Source organism: Danio rerio, chromosome 8 (assembly GCF_052040795.2).
Source record: "Danio rerio strain M-AB ecotype USA chromosome 8, GRCz13ab, whole genome shotgun sequence".
In the NCBI taxonomy this organism is placed as follows: Eukaryota; Metazoa; Chordata; class Actinopteri; order Cypriniformes; family Danionidae; genus Danio; species Danio rerio.
In genome coordinates, this window is record NC_141028.1 from 22627919 (window position 1) to 22654790 (window position 26872).

Sequence of the window (26872 nt, forward strand, 5' to 3'; positions counted from 1 at the left end):
TTACACAGAACCTAAATGTTTAAGTTTGCAAAACATAAAAAACATGCAATATTAATGTAATTGAGATATGAGATTTGATTCAGTATTGTTAGCACTGTTGAACGAAATTCTGATTATTGACCTCAGCTCATCATTGTAATGTGAAGGAATGCTGGACCAAGGAGTTGCGGATACAAATGCAGAGTTTATTAGGAGATTGGTCAGCAGGCAAGCAACAGTCAACACAGGGGCATAACATACAGATCATCCAAAAGGCATTGTCATAAACAGGTGATTGATCAGTACTGGCGACAAGCAATGTAAACGATATAACAAGGCAAAAGGTCAAACATGGCAAGGCAAAGGAAACCGTTACAGTACAGAAAACAAGACTCAGCCACTGGTGTGTGTGCCTGTGCTGCTTTTAAAGTCCATGTAATCACTTCTGAACTGCTTCAGCTGTGTGTGTTTTAGCAATCTGTAGAAAACCCGGAACAGATGTGAATGTGTGGTGCATGACAGGATTTGTAGTCCTGAGTGAAAGTGAATGGTTCCCAGTAGTCTACAAGCCTGGATCACTGGTGATTGTGACAATTATGCACTTTCAGCTTTAAATAATATTGTTTATAAGATATAAATTAGAGATATATAACAGAGTTTTCCCACTATTTTTGCTGCTTGTTTAAGCTACTTATTTAAAATCAGTTTTTTTAGTGGACAACTTGATTGTTTTATGTTCAATCCACTTAAATTTTTTAAGCAGTTATGTTAACTTAATCTGTTTTTGTTTGAGCAACATGAAGGGATTGCATGGAGCCAAACATTTGTTAACAGTGTGTCTTTGTTCTCTTGTTGTTTCTCAGAGGCTGAACAGAGCAGTAGTCCTCGCACAGGCATCGGTTCAGATCAGGAGGACAGTCGAGCCGCCACTATGGGTAAGACAGCACACACCCACAAACATACACACATTCACACAACCACATGTACAGGAATATTTGCATACACTATGAGTGGCAGCATACAGTGCGGTGCAGTCCTGCAAGCGTCTTCTCATGCACTAAACAAACATCCTGTTTACACAACGCAACCTACATGTATGGCTTCAAACCTGTACCCACACACTCAGCTTCTCTCCGTCTCTGCCCAGTTCGTGTCACACTCCTGCCCACATTCCCCTCTTCAGCAGAACTCATGTGACAAAGCCAGCAGTTTATTTGTGCGTTACGTTCGGATGAATGTTTGCGGGAAATGTAGATGGAAATGATCAGGTTGTGGATTTGTGTACATAAGGCACATATAATCTGCAGCTACATTCACCTTTTAGTGTCTAATACTGTACTTTACACACTCAGATAAGTTATTTATAGGAATGATAACTGTATGTATTCAAAAGCCAAATTAACTACAATATTTAGGCCTAACAAATAAGATTTATGTTTTGTGATTGCATGAAAATCTCCATAAATTTGGATTACATACATTTAGCATAACTGATTGATTGATATTTGTTAGTTAAACATCAATGAAACAAATAAGGACAAGATTTAATAATAATATCAATTAAAGCAATGTGTTTTTCAAGTCTTCCTATTCATTTAAAACACACTGGATTTAATCTATTGTGCGGATAGTCTTGCATCCGTTTCCCCCCCCTGAATATTGAGTACAGTTGAACCAGTCTCATAGAATTGAACTAATTGAGTCTGGCTTTTTCTACAGCTAAATATATTTATACCAAATTTAAATCTAACAATATTTTATTTGAACAGATTTAGATTGATTCCAAGTAATCTGACAGCTAAAAAAATTAAATAAATAAAAAATCTAACATTATGGTATTTTGTTAGTCTACGGTTTATATTGCAATATGAATACAATTTCACCAAATGGCTTGAATATCTTTATTTAGAAAGAATTTATAATTTTGGAAAGATTGGGATGATTCTTTAGGGGAATGTGTCTGCATAAAATCTAATAAATAAATCAAAAGCATAGGTAAATATAATAAAATATTGTTAAAATTGAAATAGTATTCAGGTATAGTAATTGACTAATAAAAATAACATTAATTCGATAAAATTACTCGTTTTAATGGCTGTAAAATTCTTATGGCTGAATGCATTTAAAATACTCATATAGTCATGGGCCTTAAAAACACATGCAAATGCTAAATTATAATACAGACTCAACATTGCAAATCCTGCGATGTGACTATTGCGAATGCTCACATTGCTATATCGACACTGAAACAATATTTTGTGAAGCCCTACACTGTAAAACCCAAAAGGTTAAGGTAACTAAAACCATTTGAGAAAACCAATTGCAACATATCATTTAAGTTCAAAAACTAATTCTAATGAGTACTGTGAACTTAATCCATTTGAGTAGATGAAGCAATTTGAGCACAGTAAAACCTGATAAATGAAGAAAACTCAAACCGTTTGAGGAAACCAATTGCTACAAACCATTTGAGTTAAAAAAACGAATCTATTTGAGTACTGTGAACTTACTCCATTTAAGTTGAAGTAATGAGGTAATAGTGTTGAATTATCTTCAACACTGAGTTCAAAACTCTTTTCAGATAAGTAGAATTAACATTCAGTAAATTTTGTTCAGTTTCAAAGGTTACAAAGGGTTAATTATAAACTTCATCTTGATTAATTTTTGTTTAATTTAGATTGTGACAATTGTGTTCAGAAAAACATGTATGAACCAAACTGAAGTATTAAAGGGATAGTTTAGCCAAAACTGAAAATTCTGTCACCATTTACTCACTCTTTACTTGTTCCTAACCCATCTGACTTTCTTTATTCTGTTGAGTACAACAAAAACATTCTGAAGATAGCTGGAAACCTGTACCCGTCGATTTCCTATTAGTTTTTCCTAACATGGACGTCAAACTTTTCATCTTTCTTCAAAATATAATTTTTTTCTGATGAATAAAGAGATTCGTAAAGGTTTGGAACCACAGTAAATAGTGAGTACATCTTCATTTTTGGGTGAACTATCCCTTTAATTGTTAGTAATGTATCCAAACACACATCAGGGTTTTGTCTTTCTTCTGTATGAATGGTAGGGTTAGGTTGTTTGTAGAGTTGTGTGTGTATCGCGGCCGATACATGATATAATATACTTTTTATATTGATAAACTTCAGTTTGTCTGAAAAACGCATGAGCTGCTGCCTAGGACTGTTAGATATTTATGGTCTATGATAATATCACAATTGTTGTTGTAATATGCAATCTGAAACTATGCAGAAAATACGAAAATGCAATACAAAAATGTAAACATGTTAGTTTTTGCACAAAAGGTTTCAGTATCCTATTTGTTTCAGAGTTGAGCAGTCTCCTGGTTTTTGTTTAGTACTGTAAAAGTTTTCTTTGATTTATGTGGTGATGTTGTGTGTGCATATTCTACACTCTCAGAAATAAAGGTACGCGAGCTGTCACTGGGGTGGTACCTTTTTTAAAAGATACAAATCTGTACCTAAAAGGTCAATATTAATACCTCAAGGGTACATATTGGTACCTAAAATGTACAAAAGTGTTCATCTTAAAATTTGAAGGTAGTAAATGTACTTTTGAGGTACCAATATAGATCCTTCAAGTACAAATATGTACAGTACCTTTTGAAAAGGTACCACTCCAGTGACAGCTCGCGTAACTTTATTTCTGTGATTGTAGTGAGTAACGTTATTTTTCACTATTGTTTATGCTTTTGAATGTGTCCAGAAGGGCTGCACAATATATTGTTTCAGCATCAATACTACAAAATGCGAATCTGCAATAATCACATCGTGGATCTGCAATATCTTGTTGGGATTGTAACTACATTTTTAAAGTACTGCGAGATTTCAAGAGAATTTTAGTCATTTGGTCTCAAGAAATGATAAAATTTGTAGCTTTAGCTAAGCTGAATTGTATTTGTTTATTTATACAATGAAGAATGCAGTCAAAATTTGAAGCGGAAGATTTTCAAAATCGTCACAAAACAAGAACAGGTGTTGTTCAGTAGATTTAGGACAACTTTGATGAAAATATTTAATCCCCTTTAAATGTTGACTATTGTACAGTGCTATTTTACATCTGTTTATTTAATTTTTGTACCACAATATCTTTGTTCTATTGTATTCATGTATACTTGTTATTTATGGAGCTATATCAGTCTCAAAAACAATACATTTATGAAATGCAATTCAAGCATCCACAGCACAATTCACATTTACAAAATCCAATTTGTAAATTCATAGCACAATTCATAAATACAACACACAATTTGTGAATTCACAAAGAAAAATCAAAAATATTTTTTCGCCAGATGAATTAGATTTTTGAATTTTTGAATCGTGTTTCGAATTTATGAATTGTATTTGTGTATTTACAAATTGGATTTTGAACTTACGAATTGTATTTTGTAAATATGAATTGTGCTGTGGATATTTTGTGAATGTATATTTGAGACTGATCTGGCTCCACAGTTATTTGTTTATTATAATATATCCACATCCACTCCACATATATGTAAAATTATGATTTTTTAGAGTTATTTAAATCTTCTTCTGAAATTATACCCTTACCGCAGTATGTATTAGAAAAAAATATAACATTTCAATGTCAGTTTTTTTCAAGATCGCGCGGCCCTAGTGTCTGGGTTTTATTCAGTCAGGCCACCTCAAACACATTTTAATGTTCGCTTTTGGATTTGAAGTATTCATTACAATTTTTCACTTTTCAAATTTTGTTAAAGAAAACCGTCGTCCTAAACTTGATCAAGAAGTCATAATGGCTCCGCAAAACAACACACACACACACACACCAGTGTAAACTGGACACTGCCAATCAGTCACTTACAGATATATTAATAAAGATACTTTCTGTACAGAGATATAAAATACAGATATTTTACTTACCATATAACCCAGCACAAAGAGCTCATGCTAAGAGACACTAGCCGTGACTCATTCTTCACTGTAGAAAATTCTGGGTTCCATCCAATTCCTTCATGTTGTCACAAATCGATAAAATTAACTTAATCAATTTACACATTTAAGTGGATTGAACATAAAACATTTAAGTTGTCCCCCAAAAAACCTTAAGAATTGTGTTGTTTCAACTTATTTTAAATAAGTAGCTTGAACAAGTAGCATGTTGTTGATGAATCTTGATAAACAAAAAAAAAACATGCACAAGATACATAAGATTAACCTATGAAATAAGTGATGTTCATTACAAATCTTAGGAGTAATTTTTTTAAACAATTGTAGCAAAAACAAACTTATAGCACTAAATCACCATATTTGTTTAATTTCTGAAGAATCATATGACTCTAAAGACTGGATAATGATGCTGAAAATTAATCGTCTCTTGAATAAATCAGATTTAAAATTAAGTTAACATAGAAAATTCTAATAATATTTCACAATATAGTTTGTACTGTGTTTTTGATCGAATAAATGCAGGCTTGATGAGTGTAAGAATTAAATAAAAGTATATTTTTTCAAAGGATACTCTGTTTTATACTATTCTGAATTCTGTATTAAATGCCTTTAAGATATGACATTTCCATAATTCCTCCAGTGTAGAGGCCAAAGAGACTCTGCTAATGTAAAACGTTGATGTTCATTCATTTAGAAGATGCTTTTATCCAGAGCGACTTAGAAATGAAAAGCAAATTAAATTTCTTTGTGCGTGAGATGCTGGTGATATCCTTGTTTGGGAAAGTACATCTCCATCATTTATTCCATGTTTTCTTTTGTCTAACAGATGCTCCGGAGTTTCAAGACAGCTTCGTAACTTCGGGTGTCTTCAGTGTAACAGAACTGGTGCAAGTATCAAGAAGTGAGATGCTTTTGTATTTTATATAACACGCTTTAATGGTACACTTCATCCCGAAATCAAAATAAGTCTCTCATCATTTATTCAATCGTCACATTTGGGATTAGAATGAAATTAGAGTGAGTAAATAATCACAGAATAATTTTTTTTGCGTGTACTGTCCCTTTAAAAAGTGTTTGTGGAATTTTTAGTCAGTTTCTTGTCGTTTTTTTTTTACACCTCTCAGCTGTCCCTTCTCACCTCGCACACAGCCGGTGTCCACATATCAGACTTTAGCGTCAATTTCACAGCCGTTTCATGTCAGGTTTGACAGTCCCTCATTAGAAGGCAAGGAATCCCGCCAGCTTGTCTAACGTAATTGATTGTGTTTAACTGGAATTATTTTCTTCTTCACAGTTGTCTGCTTGCACACAGTTGTGTATATCACTCCTCACACCTGTGCGCAATTACAATGTTTTACAAGTTACAAACAAACTAATGGATTGTGATTGGATGTTAGCAGTTTGAGAATAATAGTACATAATGCAGTTTTATCAGCATTAAACAGGATTGTTCAACCCAAAATCTATATTTGCTGTTAATTTACTCACGCTCTAATCATATGAGAATTTTTTTTTTTTGATGAATTTGTTGATCTTACGGATTAACAAAACGCAACTCAAGGGATACTGTCAGAAAAAAACATATGTAGGCAAAACTTAATTAATATTTGTGGCTCCTCTTATGAAGCAAAGTGATTGGTTTGAACAAGAAACTGAACTGTATTTGCAACATTATCATCATCTACAGCAAACAGTGTGGAGCATTTTCACAAATGTTCACAAATCTCTCTCTGGATTAAAATTAATAATGTTGTAAACTGAAAAAATGTTTTTAAATGTACATCATTTGTCTTAGTAAAGTTTTGCGCTCAGGTCTTTGAAGTAAATTTCATGTATGGAATGACGTCAGATTTAACTAGGTGATGTAAAAGTAGCATTGTTTGTTTGAGTAATATTTAGTCTTTTGAGGTTTACTGTGTATTTTTTTTTTCAAGATTGTTTTGCTCTCTTTGTGCATTTTACTCATATTGTGTAGAACTGACTTAAGACCTGTTTTTAAATTATATACTCTGTTATTATTATTATATACTTTTAGCCCCTTTAAGCTATATATTTTTTCAATAGTCTACAGAACAAACCATCCTTATACAATAACTTGCCTAATTACCCTAACCTGCATAGTTAACCTAATTAACCTAGTTAAGCCTTTAAATGTCACTTCAGCTAAATAAAAGCGTCTTGAAAAATATCTAGTATATATATATATATATATATATATATATATATATATATATATATATATATATATATATGTGTGTGTGTGTGTGTGTGTATATATATGTATATATATGTGTGTGTGTATATGTGTGTGTGTATATATATATATATATATATGTATATGTATATATTTACAACCACTTAACAAAAACAGTAAAAAGCACCTGAAAGATTAGTAGTTTTCAATTTTAGTATTTTGAAAACTTAAAAAAAGTTTGCTCCAAATTGCTTACACCTAAAACAATTACGTTATTCCAACTTACTTTATTATAGTTTTCAGAAAACCTTTAATAAGTATATATTTTTGGTATGACACTTTTTTGATCCAAGTGAATTCAATGGTTCAGTTTTTACCATGCAAATAGGATATAGCTATAGGTTCAAGGTTTCATTTCTACAGGTTTGAATTGAGTAGTGATGTAAAACCTACTTTTTAAGTTTCATTTGTGTCTAACTAAATTATTTCACGTCCTTAGATTTTTTAGCTGTAGTGTTTTCTTCATCACAGAGAATCATTTTAGCGCTTTAAATAGTTTTCCGTAATTATGTTGTGACTGATCACTTTACCTCAGTATGTTGTCAGGAGCTACAGATATTACTTTTGTTTTACCTGCAAGTTTTTTCCTTCTCAAAGTATCAGTAGCAGTTGACGTGCAGTATATAAATCACCATAGACCATAGTTTTTGCTAAAAACCTCTTTAACATTCTTCGGCAAAAAAGTCACATATATTTTAAATGGCCCTGAGGGTGAGTAAATTAGTATCGATTTTTCATTTGGGGATCTATTTAACCAACATGCTCAAACCAGGTGTGAATTACTCCTACGCAATATTTAATATACATAATCATATACTCTACGCCACAGGCTTACCCCTTGGAACAACAAGCCCATTGTTCCCGTCTTGTATTTACATACAACACATTCAGACATAACTGAACCACACAATAAAGCCTGTCCATTAAATCCAAGCAATTAAACACACTCACACACTTAGAAAAGAGGTCATCTCAGGTAAAAGCAGACATGCAGTGGCACAGATTCATAAGCCTTGTGTGGGCTTAAACATGAATGTGTGAGATTACACCCATCTAACGCAATTATTTAACAAGTCGCACTGCAAAGCTGTAGTTTAGTGTACACTGGATAACAATCACCGATGTCAATAAAGAGTCTGAGTCACAACTCAAAGCCAAATATTCCTCTGTGTGAAGGTGCTGAAGGATATATCTGGATGTAAATATCAGTATTTACCTTCCCATGCTTTCCATATTGCGACTTTACATTTGAAACTGTGGTGGTAGCAAACACTAATGCTTCACTATGGTAGGCTGATGTATTCTGTGGTACTGAATCATTGCTGTTGCTTCTAGCACAGTATCTATATAATACACCTCAATATTTTTCAAAATACAAAGTTATTACAATGTTATAACTTTGTCCAAACATAGAAATACTAAAGTACATTTTGGTTTATGATAAACATACTTCTATTTTTACCATATTTTGTTTAATCGTAGAAATGCAGCCTCCTAGACTCTTAAAAAATTGTCGTGTAGATTTGTATCTAGATATTAATTTTTTTAAACCGATATCAGTACACATTATTTACAGGATTATCTTCTCAATAACTACCATCGAGAACTAAACTTTATTTAATTATTTATTTTCATACATTTCTGTTTTTGACTTCATCACTGAACTGAACATGCAATTTTATTTATACATACTAGGGCTAAACGATTTGGGGAAAAACCTAATTGCGATTTATATTTTTTTGACAGATATTGTGATTGCAATTAGATTTATAATTTAATCCCAGCGTCAAGCTGATTTTAATTTAATTCAAGCTCAATAATCTGTAAGCCGTTAGATAGCTCTTAAAAATGACCTGTTTTTGTTCGATGTCTGTGACTTTGAAACCAAAATACTGTCATATTACAAATGCTGTCTTTCTTTGATATTTGTCTATTAATGCTTCTGAAGCAGCAGACACCATAATCCCACTTGTCAGTGCTTTCCTGTTTGTTTTCTTTTTTTTTTTATTGTGGGCGTAGTTAAGTTGTGCAATTGGGCAGAATGAAAGTGTGCTCACTCAATTGACCCTTCGCTAAGATCTCTTCACCTCAGATGTTATTCGTTATTTTTGTTTATATATATATATATATATATATATATATATATATATATATATATATATATATATATATTATATTGCAGCCTCTTGTGATTAACTAAATCGCAACTTTTCAAATTATATACTATTTAACAGTTTGTAACTTCATACAACTTTGTCAGTGGGGAAAAAATACATAAATTTGCATAAAATATTGGCAGAGTTGATTATTTGTTAACACTTTTGCCAATAAATAGATGCATAAAAGTGAAATCAAATATTAGTACAACTTTTTTTTCAGCCGACACTTTTGCTATCAGTACAGCTGATAATCATTTGATTTCAATTGATAATACAAATATATGATAAAATTTGTATAGTTTGGTATCCAATTTTTTTGATCTCGTGTTTTATGTTTACATCTGTTTATAGTAGATTTCATGTATGGAAAGAAATGAGATTTTACCAGGTTATGTAAAAGTAAAATTGTTTGTTAAATAATATTTAGTCTTTTATAGTTTTAGTGTGTAGTACTTTATTTTAAGATTGTTTTGCTCTCTTTGTTTGTGCAATTTACTCAAGCTGTGACTTAAGACATGCTTTTGAATTATATAATTTACTCAACTGATTTTCAGCCGACACTTTTGCTAATGAAAAAAAGCTTAAATATCGGTTAAAATATCGGTACAGCTGATTATCGGTTGATCTCTAATGCAAATATATTATATGAATAGTGTACAGGTCATTATCCAGTTTAATTGATCTTCATGTTTTATGTTTACTGCTGTTTGTTGATCATGTTCTCTTTATGTGTGTGTGTGCAGCACCGGTGGTGACGGGCACAGGGCCGAACTTCTCTCTCGGAGAGCTGCAGGGGCATCTCGCCTACGATCTGAACCCTTCAGGAGTGGGAATGAGAAGAACCCTTCCCAGCACCTCCTCCAGCGGGTCAGTAAACACATCTCCAGCAGGCACAAATCCTCTCGCCAAAGACACTGTGTCCTTGAGTTACTTTTGATTACTGATGAGTGAGTGAGTGCGTGAGTGTGCGTGTGTGTGTGTGTGTGTTTGTGTGTGTGTGTGTGTGTGTGTGTGTGTGTGTGTGTGTGTGTGTGTGTGTGTGTGTGATTTGAAGAAGAATCAAAAAGAGATGCAGAAATGAAGCCACATCTGTTTATCGCAATTCAAAATCGTCTCTCATTAAATAAGCATTCCATCCATGTGCAGTTTTGATGAAGTCATGAACATCCTCTGATTAAGTGCAGCAGTTCACTCTGATGCTAAATAAGGAGTAAATTATGTTTATCAAATAGTTCTGCTCCTATTCTTCTTTTCAATCTTCGATGCATGATGTCCTTGTCATAATTCAGAGTGAATGTCCTCTTCATATCTTTTTTGTTTTTATAGAATCTAAAGTAAACGGTATTCAGGTGATACTTTTGTATTTGTTCAACTTTACTTTCAATATATGAAAATATATCTGTTCACTGTAGTGGTCTTAAATGGATAGTGCACCCAAAAATGAAAATCCTTCATAATAATTAGATTTTTTCCTTCTGTTGAACACAGAAGAAGATATTTTGATATTTTTGAGGAATACTGGTAGTTGGCACCTATTGGGCCCTATCATACACCCGGCACAGTAAAGCACAAGATGTGTATGGCATGATTTGTTACTATTTTCAAACCAGCGCAACCCTAATTTTCACCTTTTGAGCCACGTTGCTTCTTCGTACTTAACAAACTAAATTAAATATGTAAGTAAATGAATGTCTTCAGTGTAGTGCATTCCACACCGTTTCCTTATCCACAAAAGTAAAGGAGTAAAGTAGAAAGTAAAAGTAAAGTAAAGAGGCAGAATAGCAGAGGCTCGTTCTTTATCCTTGTGCTACAGATGGTCTGTTTAACTGTTTTATTGCTAATGAAGCTTTCACTTTTCCCACAAGTTTTAATGTAAATAGCAAATACGTCATGGTGCAACGCAACAGACTCTTAAAGGGAATGGAAGATGAGACTCTGATTGGTTTAATGCATGTTATGCTCAAAACACACCTACAACATATTAAGAGCATAAGCACAACCATGTTAGATCATGCACCGAGGCACAGAGTGTATTTTTTTGTTCTTAAAATAGCAAAAGTGGTTTCGGACATGCCCTTAATGCTTCGACGCCATTCGCTTCGACTTTGTGCCAAGATCATTAAAATAGAGCCCATTGACTTCCATACACTCATTAAATGAATTTTGCTGCTTGTTAAAACGTCTTATTTAAAATGTGTTAAAACAACACAAATCTTAGTTTTTTGTGGGGGAGGGGGCTAGTGGGGGATTTACTTTTATTTTCAGTTTTATGTTCAGTCCATTTAAATAAAAAATGAAAAACTTTTTTTTTCTTAATTAATTTCTGTTTCAACAACATGAAGGAATTGTGTGGCAGTATAGACTATATTTATTTTCTAAATTAAGCAACTTTCACAAATATATTTTCACACATCACTAAATACAATTATTTGCATATATTATTAAATGTTAATCACTATTATTATATATTATATATATATATATATATATATATATATATATATATATATAACTATTTCTAAAGATTAATAATGCTTCCGTATAAAAAACATGAATAATTTTAATATATATTTTTAGTTTAGTTTAAACTTTATTGTTCGTTCTGCTTGGCACAGCAAGGAAATTTGTCTTTAACACTGGTAGCATACATACAACAGTCAAATAATAGCAACACTCATCAAGACAACAACATATTAGCCCCATACATATTACTGCAGATCAATCTTAACAACCGCGCCATTCACATGAAACAGGGACCCGATTTAATAAAACAACTGCAATTGGGATAAATGACTTTTTATAAGCATTTCTTTAGGCTCTAGGAATTCTAAACCTGCATCCTGATCCTCATCCTGGTAACATTTCAAAAGCTGAGTGAAGAGGATGTATATTATCTTTAAAGATCGCAATTGCTGTTTTTTTTCCATAAAGAAGTCAAAATAAAATCTGCAGCCAATGTTCTTTGTGACCAGTTATCTTATTTGCCCGATATATAATTTGCCATAATGTCGTCTTCTGCTTAAGTGTTCCTAAACCATGAATCAATATTATATGTGAGAACACTCTATTAATAATCTATATGCCATGTTTAAAGTTGTGTACTAACATTAAAACTTCTCAACTTGTTGAGGAGACGGAGGCGCCGACTTGCTGACTTCTACATTACAGCCTAGCCTCTACATTACTATCAAAATTCAGTTTATTGTCATTAATTGTGCCTAAATATGTAAAATTTGAGACCTGCTCTACTGTTTTTCTATTTGTGATGACTGGTTTATAAAATATAGTATCTACTGCTCTTGTTTGACTTTTGTTTTTCCAATATTAAGATGTAATGAACTTTTTCCAAACCAATCAGTGATACTACAAATATATTTAAAATATAAGGAGCTATTCATTTCTTCCTGACAGGAAACCAATGCCAATGTCAGCATTTTTTATAAGAGGAAGATTATCATCATTATTGCTCTGCAATTTATTAATATATTTATAGAAAATAAAAGAGGAGATAATACACATACCTGAAGTACCCCCATATTTAAAACAGAGCAGTCAGACATAACATGATTAACCTCGACATGTTGCGCTTGGTTTTCTGTTATGTGTACTTTAGTACTGTTATATTACAATAAGTACTTAATTCTTAGACTTCACTACAGTGAATGGAAGTGCAGCTTTTCTTGTTTTGGGTAAAAACAAAAATCAATTTGAAAAAGTTTGGAAATGATTAGGCTACTTCTGTAAAGCACATTGTTTGCCTTTGTTATTTCATAATTCAGTTTCAGTCCACTTCTTCTCCAACAAAACCTGCAGTGGCATCCAACCCAATTACCTCAAGACCAGAAGCAACAGTGGCCGCGTTGTAGATGTTTGATCTCCAGCTGTTGTTTTTGAGTTTGGTGGTCAACCTCGCAGCCGGGAACGCAACAGCCCTCAGCGGTGGCTGATTGGTCCAAACCAGAATCTGTTTGGCCTATTTATCCTAACCAGGCTGAAACAGTGGAGCGTGTGAGCTTTCAGGGCGGTTAGACGAGGCTTTAAATGTACCTGTCAGCATCTCGCCATGATAAATGTTGCCTGTTAACTATTGCTATATCGGCTGAATTAGACACACGGAGCCTGAGGCGGTTGGAGCTCGAGACACTAGTACACCTCAGTGACAATAAAATTTGTCATGTGCGCGTCAAGGCAAAACCACCCAAGGCGATACACAAAACTGAATAAAAACATCACAAGCGCACATCCGTACACACACCTGGGAAAGATGAGCGAGTGTGAAAGCAACACAGCCCCTCGCTCAGGTCTGCTGAGGGTAGTTTACTTGATTTATCTGCTTTTGCGGTTAGCCCAGGCCTCAGTCCTGATTAATGCGCTTATTTTCCATTAAACGCACTGCGCAGCTAAAACAAAAGGTGAATGTTGGCAACCAGCTCGTGGTAGTCCAAAGGAACATCCATAAGGCACGTCCAGACAGTTTGGGAGTCTCTGTGTGAGGAGTAAGGTTCAGCTAAACAATGCTTTGCTCAATTATTTATTTGTCTTTTCTACTCTGTCTTCGTTTTTTCACTCATACAGAAGTAAGAGGCACAAGTCAGGATCCATGGAGGACGATATAGACACCAGCCCTGGGGGCGAGTACTACACCTCTCCCAACTCACCCGCCAGCAGCTCACGCAACTGGCCAGAGGAGATGGAAGGAGGTCAGTTTGTGTTTGATCGAACAGTACAGTGTTTGTACAGAAATGTAGGATGTTGTTCACAGTTGTGCTTCGGATGGCTTGGTCAAGAGCAAAACAGAAAAGGATAGTTCGCTTAGAATTCCTATTCGCACTGCCATTTTTAAGACCGAACCAAATGATGCAAAGCTGATTTTGTGATGGATGTTTTGTGATTGAACATATACAATAGCTGTGTGCTGGGGTAAACGTGCTCATTTCATGTAAGTATAATAAGGACATTGGGAAGTTTACAGTAAAGTTGAAAAGGTCTGTTTAGTATTTATTAAAGTTTACCCATTTAAGAATTATTTAGTCATTTTGATTTTGATTTGTTTGGTTTACAGTTATTGGAAATTGGTCAGTTTTTTTTTTATTTTAAAGTCATTTTATTAGTTTGATAGAGTTTAACTACAGTGTACATAGTAATTTTAAAGTAAATTTAGAGTTTTTTTGTTAAGTTTATTTTTAAATATTTAAATTTTAATGTAGCGATGCATCAAAATAAAGGTTGTGTACTGAAATCGAAAATTCTGGATGCACTTGGCTGAAAACCAATGCAAGATTTTCAAATTCAATTCAATAACTTATATCAGTGGTCCCCAACCTTTTTCACACCACAGACTGCTCAATGATTGACAATTTTACCACGGTTGCGGATCCATTCCTTGGCAGTTCAAGGGTACTTCACTGGGCCTTTTCCTCTTTGGAAAGAAACCTTTCAGAGACGTCTGTTTCTTACTCATTTTAAGTGGGTTAAAATTTGTTGCTCAAGTGATTGAGATGTATCTGAAAAAAATACGGTCATTTTTCAAAATTAAAGATTTTTCAAAATAAAAGATTGTTCAGACTCAGACAGTAAATAAAACAGAAATAATTAATGATTTCTTCTGCGGCCAGATGCCAGGATTTAAAGACCACTGACTTAAACTATTCCTATTTTTAAAAAAACACTAGCCAATAAAAAAAACATGTGTTATTGAGGGCCAAATTGTATTACCAGTGAATGAGTGGAGAGGCATTATTTTATCAGCATTGCCGTGACAACACAGTAGCACTGTTGCAAGCAGCAGAAACAAGTATACTAAATAGAAATGTCCTGTACAGACTGCTATTTGGGTGGACTTTGTTTTTTGTTTTTTTTCTGTTCATGCATAGTTAAATACACATGTACACGAACGTAAGATTTACAGAGGCATATTAAGCTATTTTGAACTTTAATAGTTTTTCTCTTTCAGACCAAAATTGAAAATGACACATGCACTTTTTGGCCAATAATTATTGGTGGCTGAAAATTCAGTGCATCCATATTTTTAAGTAAACTCTGTCAGTACAGTTGTTTAACTTATCTCATAGTTGTTGGAAGCAGGTCAGGTTTAATCATTTTTATTTAAAAGTAATTTTAGTAGTTTAGTTTAGTTTAGCTAAAAGGTCCATTTTAGTCATTTTAATAGTTAAGATGTCTATGATCTGTGTTGAATTCCTATTTTAGTTTTCACTTGTTTGGAAGTGGCAATGAGAATTTTTTTCAGCAGTTTTGTTTTGCTTTTTTGTGCACCAAGCAGTCACATTACTTTATTTGTGTCAATCCTGAAAAGAGTGAAAATGCCCGTCTAATCACAAATGAAAAGTCCATTTGCTTTTATTGTACAAAAGGTACTTTGTATTACATGAACTTATTGGGCAATAGTTTTAAAAGTGGGCCATGAACTTATTACAGGGACAATCCCTCTGGGGCAACCCGGGTTAAGACACAATGGTGAAGGCTTACAGTGACTGTACCAGTTCCCTTAAGCCTTGACCCCTGAACCACAACACCCAAAATAAAGGTCCCTTGTGAACGTGAAGGCTTACTGTATTAATCTAGACAAGCTGCATTGTAAATGTGGATATTTGGAGTTATTTTCCAGTAATCTGACCCTTAAATTTGCTCTGATTTATGTCAGATTATAAATAATGCTTCAGTTATACTTAATGCTTGTGAAAAAATGTCAGCTTTTTGAATTTATCTTTTTTTGATTATCTTTAAAGGAATTTTGTAGGCATGTGTTTAATTATTTTGGCTTTAGATATACATTTTGAAGTTAAGTTTAGCAGTTGGAAGAAGGTCAGTTTTAATCATGATATGTGTTATTTTAGTTACTACAAAAGTTTAGTTTAGTCGTAAGCAGGTCAGTTTTAATCATTTTAAAATTTACCAATTTTAGTTTTATATTTTGATATGTTTAGGTTTTTATATATATATATATATATATATTTATATATATATATATATATATAAATATATATATATATATATATATATATATATATATATATATATATATATATATATAGGTTATTAAAATATATATGTATTTTATTTTTTTAGCTTTTGTAATTAATGAAAAATATTCTGAATAATAAGTAAATTTGTAATAGTTTGTTTAGTTTAGTTTGGAAGGAGGCCAGTTTTGTGTTTGATTCTACAGTATAATTTAACAGATATACAGAGTGACACTTTGAAGTAAATTGATTCATAGACTTTCTATATTGCATAAAATTATTGGGCAATGTTATTAAACCGGGCCATGAACTTATTAAAGGGATAATCCCTTTCGAGCAAGGGACCACAGTCATAGTTTAGTTAATAGTTCGCTAAATATATCAACAGTCATGTGATGGCTTCCAATTCCAAAATATTTCAAAACATCCGACCATAAACTAGTTATCATAAAAGCATATTGACATAGAAATAGTTTCCTGAAGAATTTTCTTCCTGCTGTCGCTATGTAGTGCACAAGTGTGACTGAAACGAGACGATCTAGTCGACACAGATCCTAAGCAATGAATAGTGCTATAACCAATTGATTTGTCAACTAGTGGGGGTCTATTGTGCGTGCAGATTTCCATCTAAATAGCCATGTCTGTGGGCCTCATTTCTCAAGCACTTTCAGATAGCAAATGACAAACATATCAGGTTTTCAACTGCAGTAGAGGAAGTCTAAAATCACAAGCTTAGGCTGGACTTGGATTTGAGTTTCCTGAACGTTGTGCCAAAATCCTAATTAATTCATGAACTCACGTTTTTTTTGTGAAAGTCTGCAGAAAGCTGCACCGCATCTGTTCCAGAAGCCTCTAAAATGCGGTGTATTTTCTTTCTATTCATCTTCTACAGAAAATCATCTGACCTTTGACCTTTCAGTTATTATACTTTTCATTCCCTGGAATTTCACAAAGAACTTCTAGGTAAATGTATTGACTAGAATAACTGGGTTGGTTGGTTTTCTGCCAAACTCATAATGCAAATTTGTGGTTTCAATTCTGTTTTTGAGGAGTTTCGATTTATGTAGCTACATGTCTGCCGTACTGTACATTGGGAGCAGCTCCTGTGTGACAGTGCATATCAGTGTCACTCTTATGTGAAGGCATAACTAATGGTTATGAAGAATCGCTGCCTTTGATGTCTTTGAGGGAGTTTTGACAGCCATCAGCTCATCGTGAAGACCATTAGACATCTTTCCAAACCGTTTTAGACAATTATTTTTATGCGGATGCAGCTTGTCTGATTTCAGATAAAGTAGGACACACAGTTGATATAGAAACCATACTGTACTCCACCTCTGGGGTTGTATAAGGGGAAGTTTCTATGAGCAATACTTGGAGTTCAGTTTGTGGGAGCGTAATGCAGAAAGGATATATGCGGTTTGTTTGTGCACATGCAATGTTGATGGTAGTTTGGTGCAGCATGCTCATTGGGCTTTTTATTTTATGAATTTTAAAAAGGTTCAGTGGAAGATTTTATTGTAAAAGAAAAGTGATGGAGATTTTTAAGGGAACACACACACTACTGGCCAAAAGTTTGGGGTCAGTAGAAGTTTTTTGTAATAAATAAAAAAGTTAAAACACTGGGTACTACAATGGTTTTTAGTTTTTATCTGTAATCAGTATGTTATATATTTTGTCTATGCACTAAATTTGAAAGTTTTGTGTTCAGGAAGATTATAAAAATATATATACATCTATATCTATATCATCTTTAGTTATTGCTTTAGTCTTCAGTGGCACATGATTCTTTAAAAAAAAATCTATTAAGTCGGCGCCAATCGCCTTGTGGTTAGTGTGTTGACACATCCGCTGCGTACAACATATGCTGGAATAGTTGGCGAGAATAGTGGCGACCTCTAAAATAGAGACTAAGTCGAAGGAAAATAAATAAATCATTATTATTATAGTTACTGTTTTTGTGTATACATTTAAGAATTAAAAGTTCAAAAGAACAGCATTCATTTTAAATACTGTATATTAATCTTTTGCAACAATGTAAGTATCTTTGTTGTCATTTTTGATTAATTTAGTGCCTGTTTGCTGATTTAAAAATTAATCAAATGTAATCAAAATTATTCAGTTCATTTATTAATTGTAAAAAATTATTTAATACTTATTTAATAAATATTTATTTATCACTTATTGTATTTAGTTTTATATTAAATTATTGCTCCAGTCATTATTGCTTTGATAGCTATTACCATGAATATTATTATTATTATTAATAATAATAATTATAATTATTATAAATTATTATTATTATATTAAAGTGATTTTTGAAGGATCATGTGACTGAAGACTAGAGTAATGAAGCTGAATATTCATCATTAAAATCACTGGAATAAATGATTAAATAAATTGATAAACTACTTTTGAACAGTTATTTTATAGTGCAATAACATTTGACAATTTTATAATTTGAACAGTATTTTTGATTAAATAAATGCAGCCTTAGTGAACAGGAGAAGCTTATTTTAAAAAATGTAAAAATCCTACTGACCCCCAAACGTTTATACGGTAGTTTATATATATTTTCAAAATCTTCCTGACCACAAAACTTTCAAATTTAGTGCATAGACAAAATATATAACATACTGATTACAGATAAAAACCATTGTAGTACTCAGTGTTTTAACTTTTTTATTTATTACAACATTAAATCAAAGGTGGTATGTAGCCGTTAAGAAGCAGAGAAAAAAAATCTATTTGCATGCATTAATTCATACCGTTTAATACTTATTCAAGGGAAAAGAGACAGATTTCAAGTTTGTTGCTACAGATCAGCCTAAACCTTCAGAGTTCACTGTGAGATTAGAAAGTTGCAGAGTTGGCGTTTCAGGCCTTGCACAACATCCGACTTCTGTCACACCCTTGTGAATACCCATTACCCTCAAGGCAAAACTGTTGCTTAAGATCTCAGGAGACCTGTTTCGCCCTCCCCTCATACCATAACCAGCAGGCATCTGAAATCCATCACAGTGTATGAAGTAAAGCACGGTTCTCATATCAGCCTCTAGGGCAAATCTCATCGCCTAGCACACAGCTGAACCCCCGTCGTGGACCGTCCTGCCCACCTGACTTCCCGTCTAGACGCTCCTAATGAGTTTCTCTATAACAATCCCCCAGCTGATTGCTTTCAGCTCTGGATTTACGTGCACCTTTACAGGTACATATGGATTAAGATCTGAAGGATAATATGTGGTGTTTGAGAAAGAACTGTGTTCATTTATGATTTGTGTGTCTAAATGTAATGGTTGCACTTGGTGGTTCTCTTTAGACATTCTGTTGACAATGAGTAACTTTGTCTCTACACATCAACCAATTCAAATTAGAGTGTTCGTAGAGCATTGGTAGACTGTTAGGTTAGGCTAAGTAGAATAAGTTGCAGAGTTACTTATGGTTAGTAGAATATCTATTGGGGAGATTTAAAACAAAGTCTTTGCAGATACACATGAATAGTTTATCCAATAATGACAATCTAGTGTAAGTTTACTCACCGTCTGGCTATCTGAGATTACTTATTTATACAGTAGAACATTAAATAGTTTTTAGCAAGAACTGTTGTCCATAGTGTTTCATAAAATACAAGTCGACGAACATTTATAGGCAACAAAACTAAATGTAAATACCCATCACCCCTGATAAGCTACTGTATGTAGTGATAAGTCTATGCAAAATATATTGAACGTTAGCTTTAATTCAAAACTTTAACTAACAGTCCTGAGCACATTCATGACAATCTGGAGTGTGAGCTCAAATTCACACTTAAACCTTTTTATATAAGCTGCTGTTTCCAGGATGATCACAAGGGAATAATTAATATTCAGTTTCTTGCACAGACCAATCATTTAGCTACATAAGACCAGTTATGATCAGGAGTGATGGGTGGGTAATTTTTTTATGCCTTGATGTTTTGTTTTTTTTACCCTCAAAGTGCCATCCATTTTATGAGTCATTCTTCTTTAATGTAATACTGGACAAAAACAAGACACCTGATGTATTTTGGTTGATGTATGTTCAGTTTTAGGTGAACTTTCCCATTAGGCAGTCTACTAATCCTGCAGTTGAAAAGTTACTTGCAGTGAACTGTAGTTATAGATTAGAAACCCCAATTCAGTCATTATTTACTCTTACCATAACATAGCCGTAACAGAGTAGGGCTGCACAATATCGATATCTCAATATGCGCATTCACAATAATCACATCGCAGGATCTGTAATGTCAAGGTGGGCTTATAGTTGACCAGGAGTCACAGTTCAGAACATTGTGAAGTCGTTGCGAAGTTTAACATTAATAGAGAGTTTTTGTGCTTGTTTTTAAGGCCTCTGAGTGTGGATATGAGTTGTGTAAAAGAAATTATAATGTTTGTAGCTTAAACAAAGATTAATTGTATTTTTTATGCATGAAGAGTATACAATGTTATTTATTTAAATTTGATTATAAATGTTTTGCACCTGAATAGTTTCACTTTCCAGAACACCATAGAGCACTATTTCATTTGTGACTTTCCTTGATTCTGTGTAGCTATGCTTGTAATTTGGATGGAATATTTTATGCAAATTCACTGCCCTAAAAAATTTTCTTGAGTAGTTTAAAATTATGAATTTTAAAATAGAAATAGAGCTATTCAAGTCTACATATACAGTTGAAGTCAGAATTATTCGCCCCACTGTTTATTTTTGTCCCCAATTTTACGAAGATTCATTAAGCACATTTCCAAGCATAATAGTTTTAATAACTAGTAATGAATTTAGATGAGGATGTCAGATGACCAAAATTCATTGTCTAGCCAGAGTATAAAGACTACGTTATTTTGAGGTCCAATAACGACGTCAAATTACGTTGATATTTGGTTGATTTTAGGTTGTGTTTAAAAGTGACTAAAATTCAACATCTGACAGATGTCATAGTGTTAACGTCTACACAACGTCAAGGTGTGACATGATTAGACGTTGATATTTGGTTGGTTTTTGGTTGGACATTGGGCATTGACGTCAACCCGATATTCACTTCCGAACAAAATCCAATGTCCCCACAATGTTGGGGTACAACGTCAATATGACGTCATGTTGACATCCTGTGCCTGCAGGATAGTGACATTTAAATGCTTAACTAGGTTAATTGGGTTAACTAGGCAAGTTAGGGAAATTAGGCATAGATAATGATGGTTTGTTCTGTAGACTATCGAAAAACAATTGTTTCTTAAGGGGGCTAATATTATTGACCTTAAAATTGCTGTAAAAAAACTGCTTTTATTCTAGCCGAAATAAAATAAGGCTATCTTCAAAAGAAAAAATATTATAGGAAATACTGTAAAAAATTCCCTGCTCTGGTAATTATTGTTTGGGAAATTTTTTTTTTTTTTTAAATCACAGGACGGCGAATAATTCTGACTTCAACCAAATTTTAAACAACATGACAGTGAGTGAATGATGACAGAATTGTTGTTTTGAGGGTGAACTGGCCCTTTAAATGACTACCCAAACCTGCACAGAAAACATCCTCGTTTCAAAACAAAGACATTTCTGTTAGCTCAAGAAGTATATGATTAATTTATTTGGAAAACATCCACATCAGAAGAGCTTTAACATCCGTATGGAGACTGTAACACTGCATTGACCTTAAATAACCGTGCAGATTCTCAGCTATGGACACATTTTCCCATAATCCCACTGGCCTGGCCGCAAGAAGAGTTGCTCTCTGCATTGCACTGCAGCAGACAGAGCTGCGCTTCTCTCGTCACACTGCGCCACCTTGTGGTCGCTTAAGCAAACTGTAAGCAACGGCTTTGACCTGACAGAAGCATCGAGAGTGACCACGCAGTGCTCATTAATTAGCTGACTAAGCTTTCCTTTAGTCTCAGAAAAGTTTGTCCTTGTGTAGAACAATGGAGCTGAATTTGCAGTATTCTGTGTTAGCGAAGCACACACACGTTCCTCCCCCTCCTCCATCTCTCTCTGCTTTTTCTTTCTTTTTCACACAGGAATCTCCCCTACAGTTAAGAAGACAGAGATGGATAGCCCGTCTCCTCAGGAGAGCTCTCCACGCCTCGGCTTCACACAGCACCACAGACCTGTCATTGCAGTGCACAGCGGTGAGGGGATGACACACATGCATGCATCTGTCCGCTCTGTCATCACAGGCTTGAAGCTGGACACACAAACACACCAAATGGCTAGCTGGGATGGACAAATGTTTCTACTTATGAGTTCAGTTATCATATCTGATATTTTCGTATCATTCAGATTCTGCTTATACATTTCACAAGCCATTTTGATTCCTTATAATGTGATATTTTTCAGAATGAAATAGGATATTGAACAGGATAAAATGTAGCGATTTTATTTTAGATTTAAGGAATTGATTTAATAGTTAATGCAATATTGTCTAAATGTCTCTTTGTCTTTGGTTTAACATTATCTTTAAGGTTAAGTTCACAAAAGAATGCAAATAATGTCCATTATTTCACCCGTATGTCTTTGCATAAAGCCCATACTGAATCAGCTTCACATTAACAGAACTTTGTTTGTTTAGTTTTTTTTAGCTTTTTTCCCCATATAAAATATGTATTTGTATGAAGTCAAATTTATTAGCCCTCCTGTGAAATATAAATTCTTTTAAAAGTGATAGGTAACACTTTATTTTGATGGTCTATTTGAGTATTAGTAAACTGTCTGCTTATTATCTGTTGATACTGCTCCTAACAGTCTACATATAATCTAATGAAAATTAGTTGACATGTAGATGCAATGTAACAAACGGACCATCAAAATAAAGTGTCACCAAGTGCTGTTTAATGGTGAGAATATTTTTTCAAATATATATATATATATATATATATATATATATATATATATATATATATATATATATATATATATGTATATGTATATCAAATATTTTTCACAATTTAAAACAATAATTTTAATAATTTATTTATTAGTAAGATAGTAGTAATTAGCTTTAAAACTAGGTTAGCAGTAGACCTACACGGAATTTGCACATGCAGATTTCCACCGATGTTTTTCCTATCATTGAGTCTATTTATTTACTTGTGTAACCGTGTGTATTTATATTTAATCAGTTTTTAAATTAATTTCAGTAATTTTATTGACTAATATGAAAATCTTCATATGACTTGTTTACAATACAGTTGGTAAAGTAATAATTTCTGTCTTTTAGTAGATTAAGTGGATCTAATTAAGTGGATCTAATTGGATTTGCACTGTAAACATTGAATAAAAGTTAAAAAAGGTATTTATAATATATTATTTATTTAATAAATTAAGTTTTTAGTTATGGGGATCACAGTGTCACTGTGGGTAGCACAATTGCCTCACAGCAAGAAGGTCGCTGGTTTGAACCCCGGCTGGGTCAGTTGGCATTTCTGTGTGGAGTTTGCATGTTCTCCCTGTGTTCGCGTGGGTTTCCTCTGGGTGCTCCGGTTTCCCCCACAGTCCAAAGACATGCAGTGTAGGTGAATTGGGTAAGCTAAATTGGCCGAAGGTTATGTTTTTGGATGCAAAACTATTCCAGGATTCTGTCTGGTCTTAGTTATTAGGTTACTGTTAGGTTAATTAGGTAAGAGTGGTTTGTGTTGTGGTGTTGTTCTGTGTATTGGAAAAAAAAATACAATAATACAATTAATCTTTATTTTTAAATCTAAAATAAAATACAGATTCTCCAAGAGAAATAACTATTATAGGAAGGAGGATGGGTGGTCATTGCTTTATTAAACAGAACGTGGGAAATAGATATATATATAAAAAAACTATAGGAGAGCTAATAATTCAGCTTTTAACTGTATATTTCACATTTGCTTAACTTTTTTTATTTTAAATTGTGGAAAATTCTGAAAGGGTAACCCAACCGAAGATATTTGAATGAAATCTTAGAGATTTTTTGTCCCTCCATTAAAAGCTTATTCTCCCAAAACCCTGCTGCAAATTTTGGTAAAGAGATCAAAAAGGAAACCTATATAGATCATGTGGTTGATAATCCTGTCTTCTGAAGAGATAGCTATGTATGATGAACATATTTAATATGCTTTTATTCACATGTAAACATGAAGGGAACATAAATACCTGCTTGACCCATAAAAACCAAAACCTCATTGGCTGTTCCAAAAGCTCAAATGTGCAATGTGACACAAGAATGAACCTCATTGGTTCTCTTTTATAAAGCGTGCTTAGGCTTCTGTAACAGCATTTAATGTTGTAAAATCAGTTTATCTTGTAAAGTGTTTGTCGAAGACTTGAATTAAACCACTTGGTTCCTTGCATCAATTTGGGATGAATCCACAATAGTCACATCGCAGGATCTGCAACGAGGAGTCAGGATTATAGTTGATCAGGTACAACAATTCAGTGCAGTCATTTTTAATGTTTATCAGTTGCATGTGTTTTTAAGGCCTATTTTAAGCAAGTTTTGGGCACAAGGAATTATTTTGTAAAAAAATTTATAACTTTAACAAAGAATAATTTTCCTTAATTATTTATACAATGAAGACTATACAACTTTATTGTGCAGTTGTGTATTTTATTTCTACCTGAATACTGTTAGACTCCTTCATATATGTAATTGCTCTACTTTATTTATCTGTGCTGGTACAGGTTATTATTCTTCCTTGCAGGTGCAGTCCTCTACACAGTTATCCCAATCAATATAGATGTGTTCATTTTTTTCCAAATAGAGCTATTCATTATTTGGTGAAATATTGCAGTATGAATCGCAGAAAAAAAAAAATGTTTTTCCAGTTTCGTGCAGCGCTAGTATCTAAGCTCAAATGTAAAAATGGGGAGCAGTTTAAAAACATTGAAGGGATAGTTCACTTAAAATTGAAAATGATAGAATTATGTGATCATTTACTCACACTACACTTGTTCCAAACCAGTTTCTTTCTTCCGATGAACACAAAAGAACTTTGGAAGAATGTTGAAACTAAGTGGCCACTGAATTCTGTAGTATTTGTTTTCCTACTATGGTAGTCAATAGTTACCTGTTGCCCAAATTATAGAAAAATATAATCTATTGTGTTTAAACATGAATATTTTTAACCACATAAGGGTGAAATATCTTATTAAATGTTTGAAAGACCTGTGTACATCACCACAGTTCATTTCAATGGAAGATAGGACTTCTGAAGTTGAATATAAATAAGTTTAAATTATTTTTCAACTACAAATGACTTTAATAAATGTACATTTAAATCCTTCACAGTTTTATAGGGCTGAGACAAGTGTAGTATCCCCGGTCAGGTCATTTCTTATTGCGGTACAGTGATATGTCATCTCCAGAGCCTCACAGCTGGCTGAATTATGCTCTAACAATTAGCCTGGCTGTTCAGATGAATTGGTGGAGCGTGTCAGCCATATGCTGCCTTGCACTGAAACATCAAGCACATATTACCTCTTCTGGGCATTGCCAAATGTGTTACAGCATATTGAGTGCTCTGTAGAGAGTTATGATGGTTAAATATGACAGGGACGTGACAACGAAGCTCTTTAATTAAGATGCTAGTTATATGCTGCTTTATCAGATGTGTCATTAAAATACAAATGATATGCTTGGATTTAAAAAAACAAATGTTATTACTCAACAGGCCTGCTTTTATCTGAATACAAAAACAGTAAAAAATAATATTGTGAATTATTATCATTACAAGTCAATGCAGAACTTTTCTAATTAAATAAACAGCTTATTCAGTCATTCATTCCTTTATTCAGTCAGTCATTTTCCTTCGGCTTAGTCCCTTTATGAATCAGGGGTAATGAACCACCAACTTATCCAGCATAAGTTTTACACAGCAGATGTCCTTCCAGCTGCAACCCAGTGCTGGGAAACATCCATACACTCTCATTCACACACACACACACACACACACACTACAGACAATTTAGTTTATTCAATTAACTTATACCGCATGTCTTTGGAAACCGGAGCACCCTGAGGAAACTAACGCGAACATGAGGAGAACATGCAAACTCCACACAGAAATGCCAACTGACCCAACCGGGACTCAAACCAGTGACCTTCTTGCTGTGGGGCGACAGTGCTAACCACTGAGGCACCATGTTGCCCATAAACAGCTTAAATATATCTTAAATTGCTGAATTTTCAGCATTTATTAGCACATAATCCTTCTAAAATCACTGTAATTTGATGATTTGGTGCTTAGGAAACATTACTTTTACTTTTTACTTTTTTTAAAATATATTTTACGGGGACTAATTGTGAGGCATTCAGGTTCTTTATTTGTTTTGCTAAATAGAAATGGAACACCATATATTTGATGGCTGTATTTTTTTATAGTGCAACTGTATTCATTTTGTTACAAAAACAATTTTGGACTGTCGTATACTTTGATGTGTTATTTCAACTCCAAATCCAAATATTGTTCAATAGACCATTTTAATGATGTGGTCATGTCATTGGTCCATGATAATTTTCCGCTTGTTATCAAACTATTTCATAACTGTAAAAATCATAACTTTTTGTTAGAAACAGCGATCATAACATTA

General features: G+C 33.4%; 1 protein-coding gene across 32 annotated transcripts in view; it reads left to right on the forward strand.

Moving 5' to 3' along the window:
* Positions 1–26872, forward strand: part of nfic (nuclear factor I/C) — a 223466-nt gene that overhangs the window by 168594 nt on the left and 28000 nt on the right. For 19 of the 32 annotated variants that reach the window (XM_087264522.1, XM_087264528.1, XM_087264523.1 and 16 more), the window contains 5 exons: positions 843–914; positions 5743–5817; positions 10073–10196; positions 13905–14029; positions 22336–22446. In XM_087264522.1, coding sequence (XP_087120648.1) covers positions 843–914; positions 5743–5817; positions 10073–10196; positions 13905–14029; positions 22336–22446 — 507 coding nt within the window. The remainder of the gene's footprint in view (positions 1–842; positions 915–5742; positions 5818–10072; positions 10197–13904; positions 14030–22335; positions 22447–26872) is intronic. The other 13 variants (XM_087264534.1, XM_087264547.1, XM_087264529.1 and 10 more) reach the window with 1 other exon arrangement.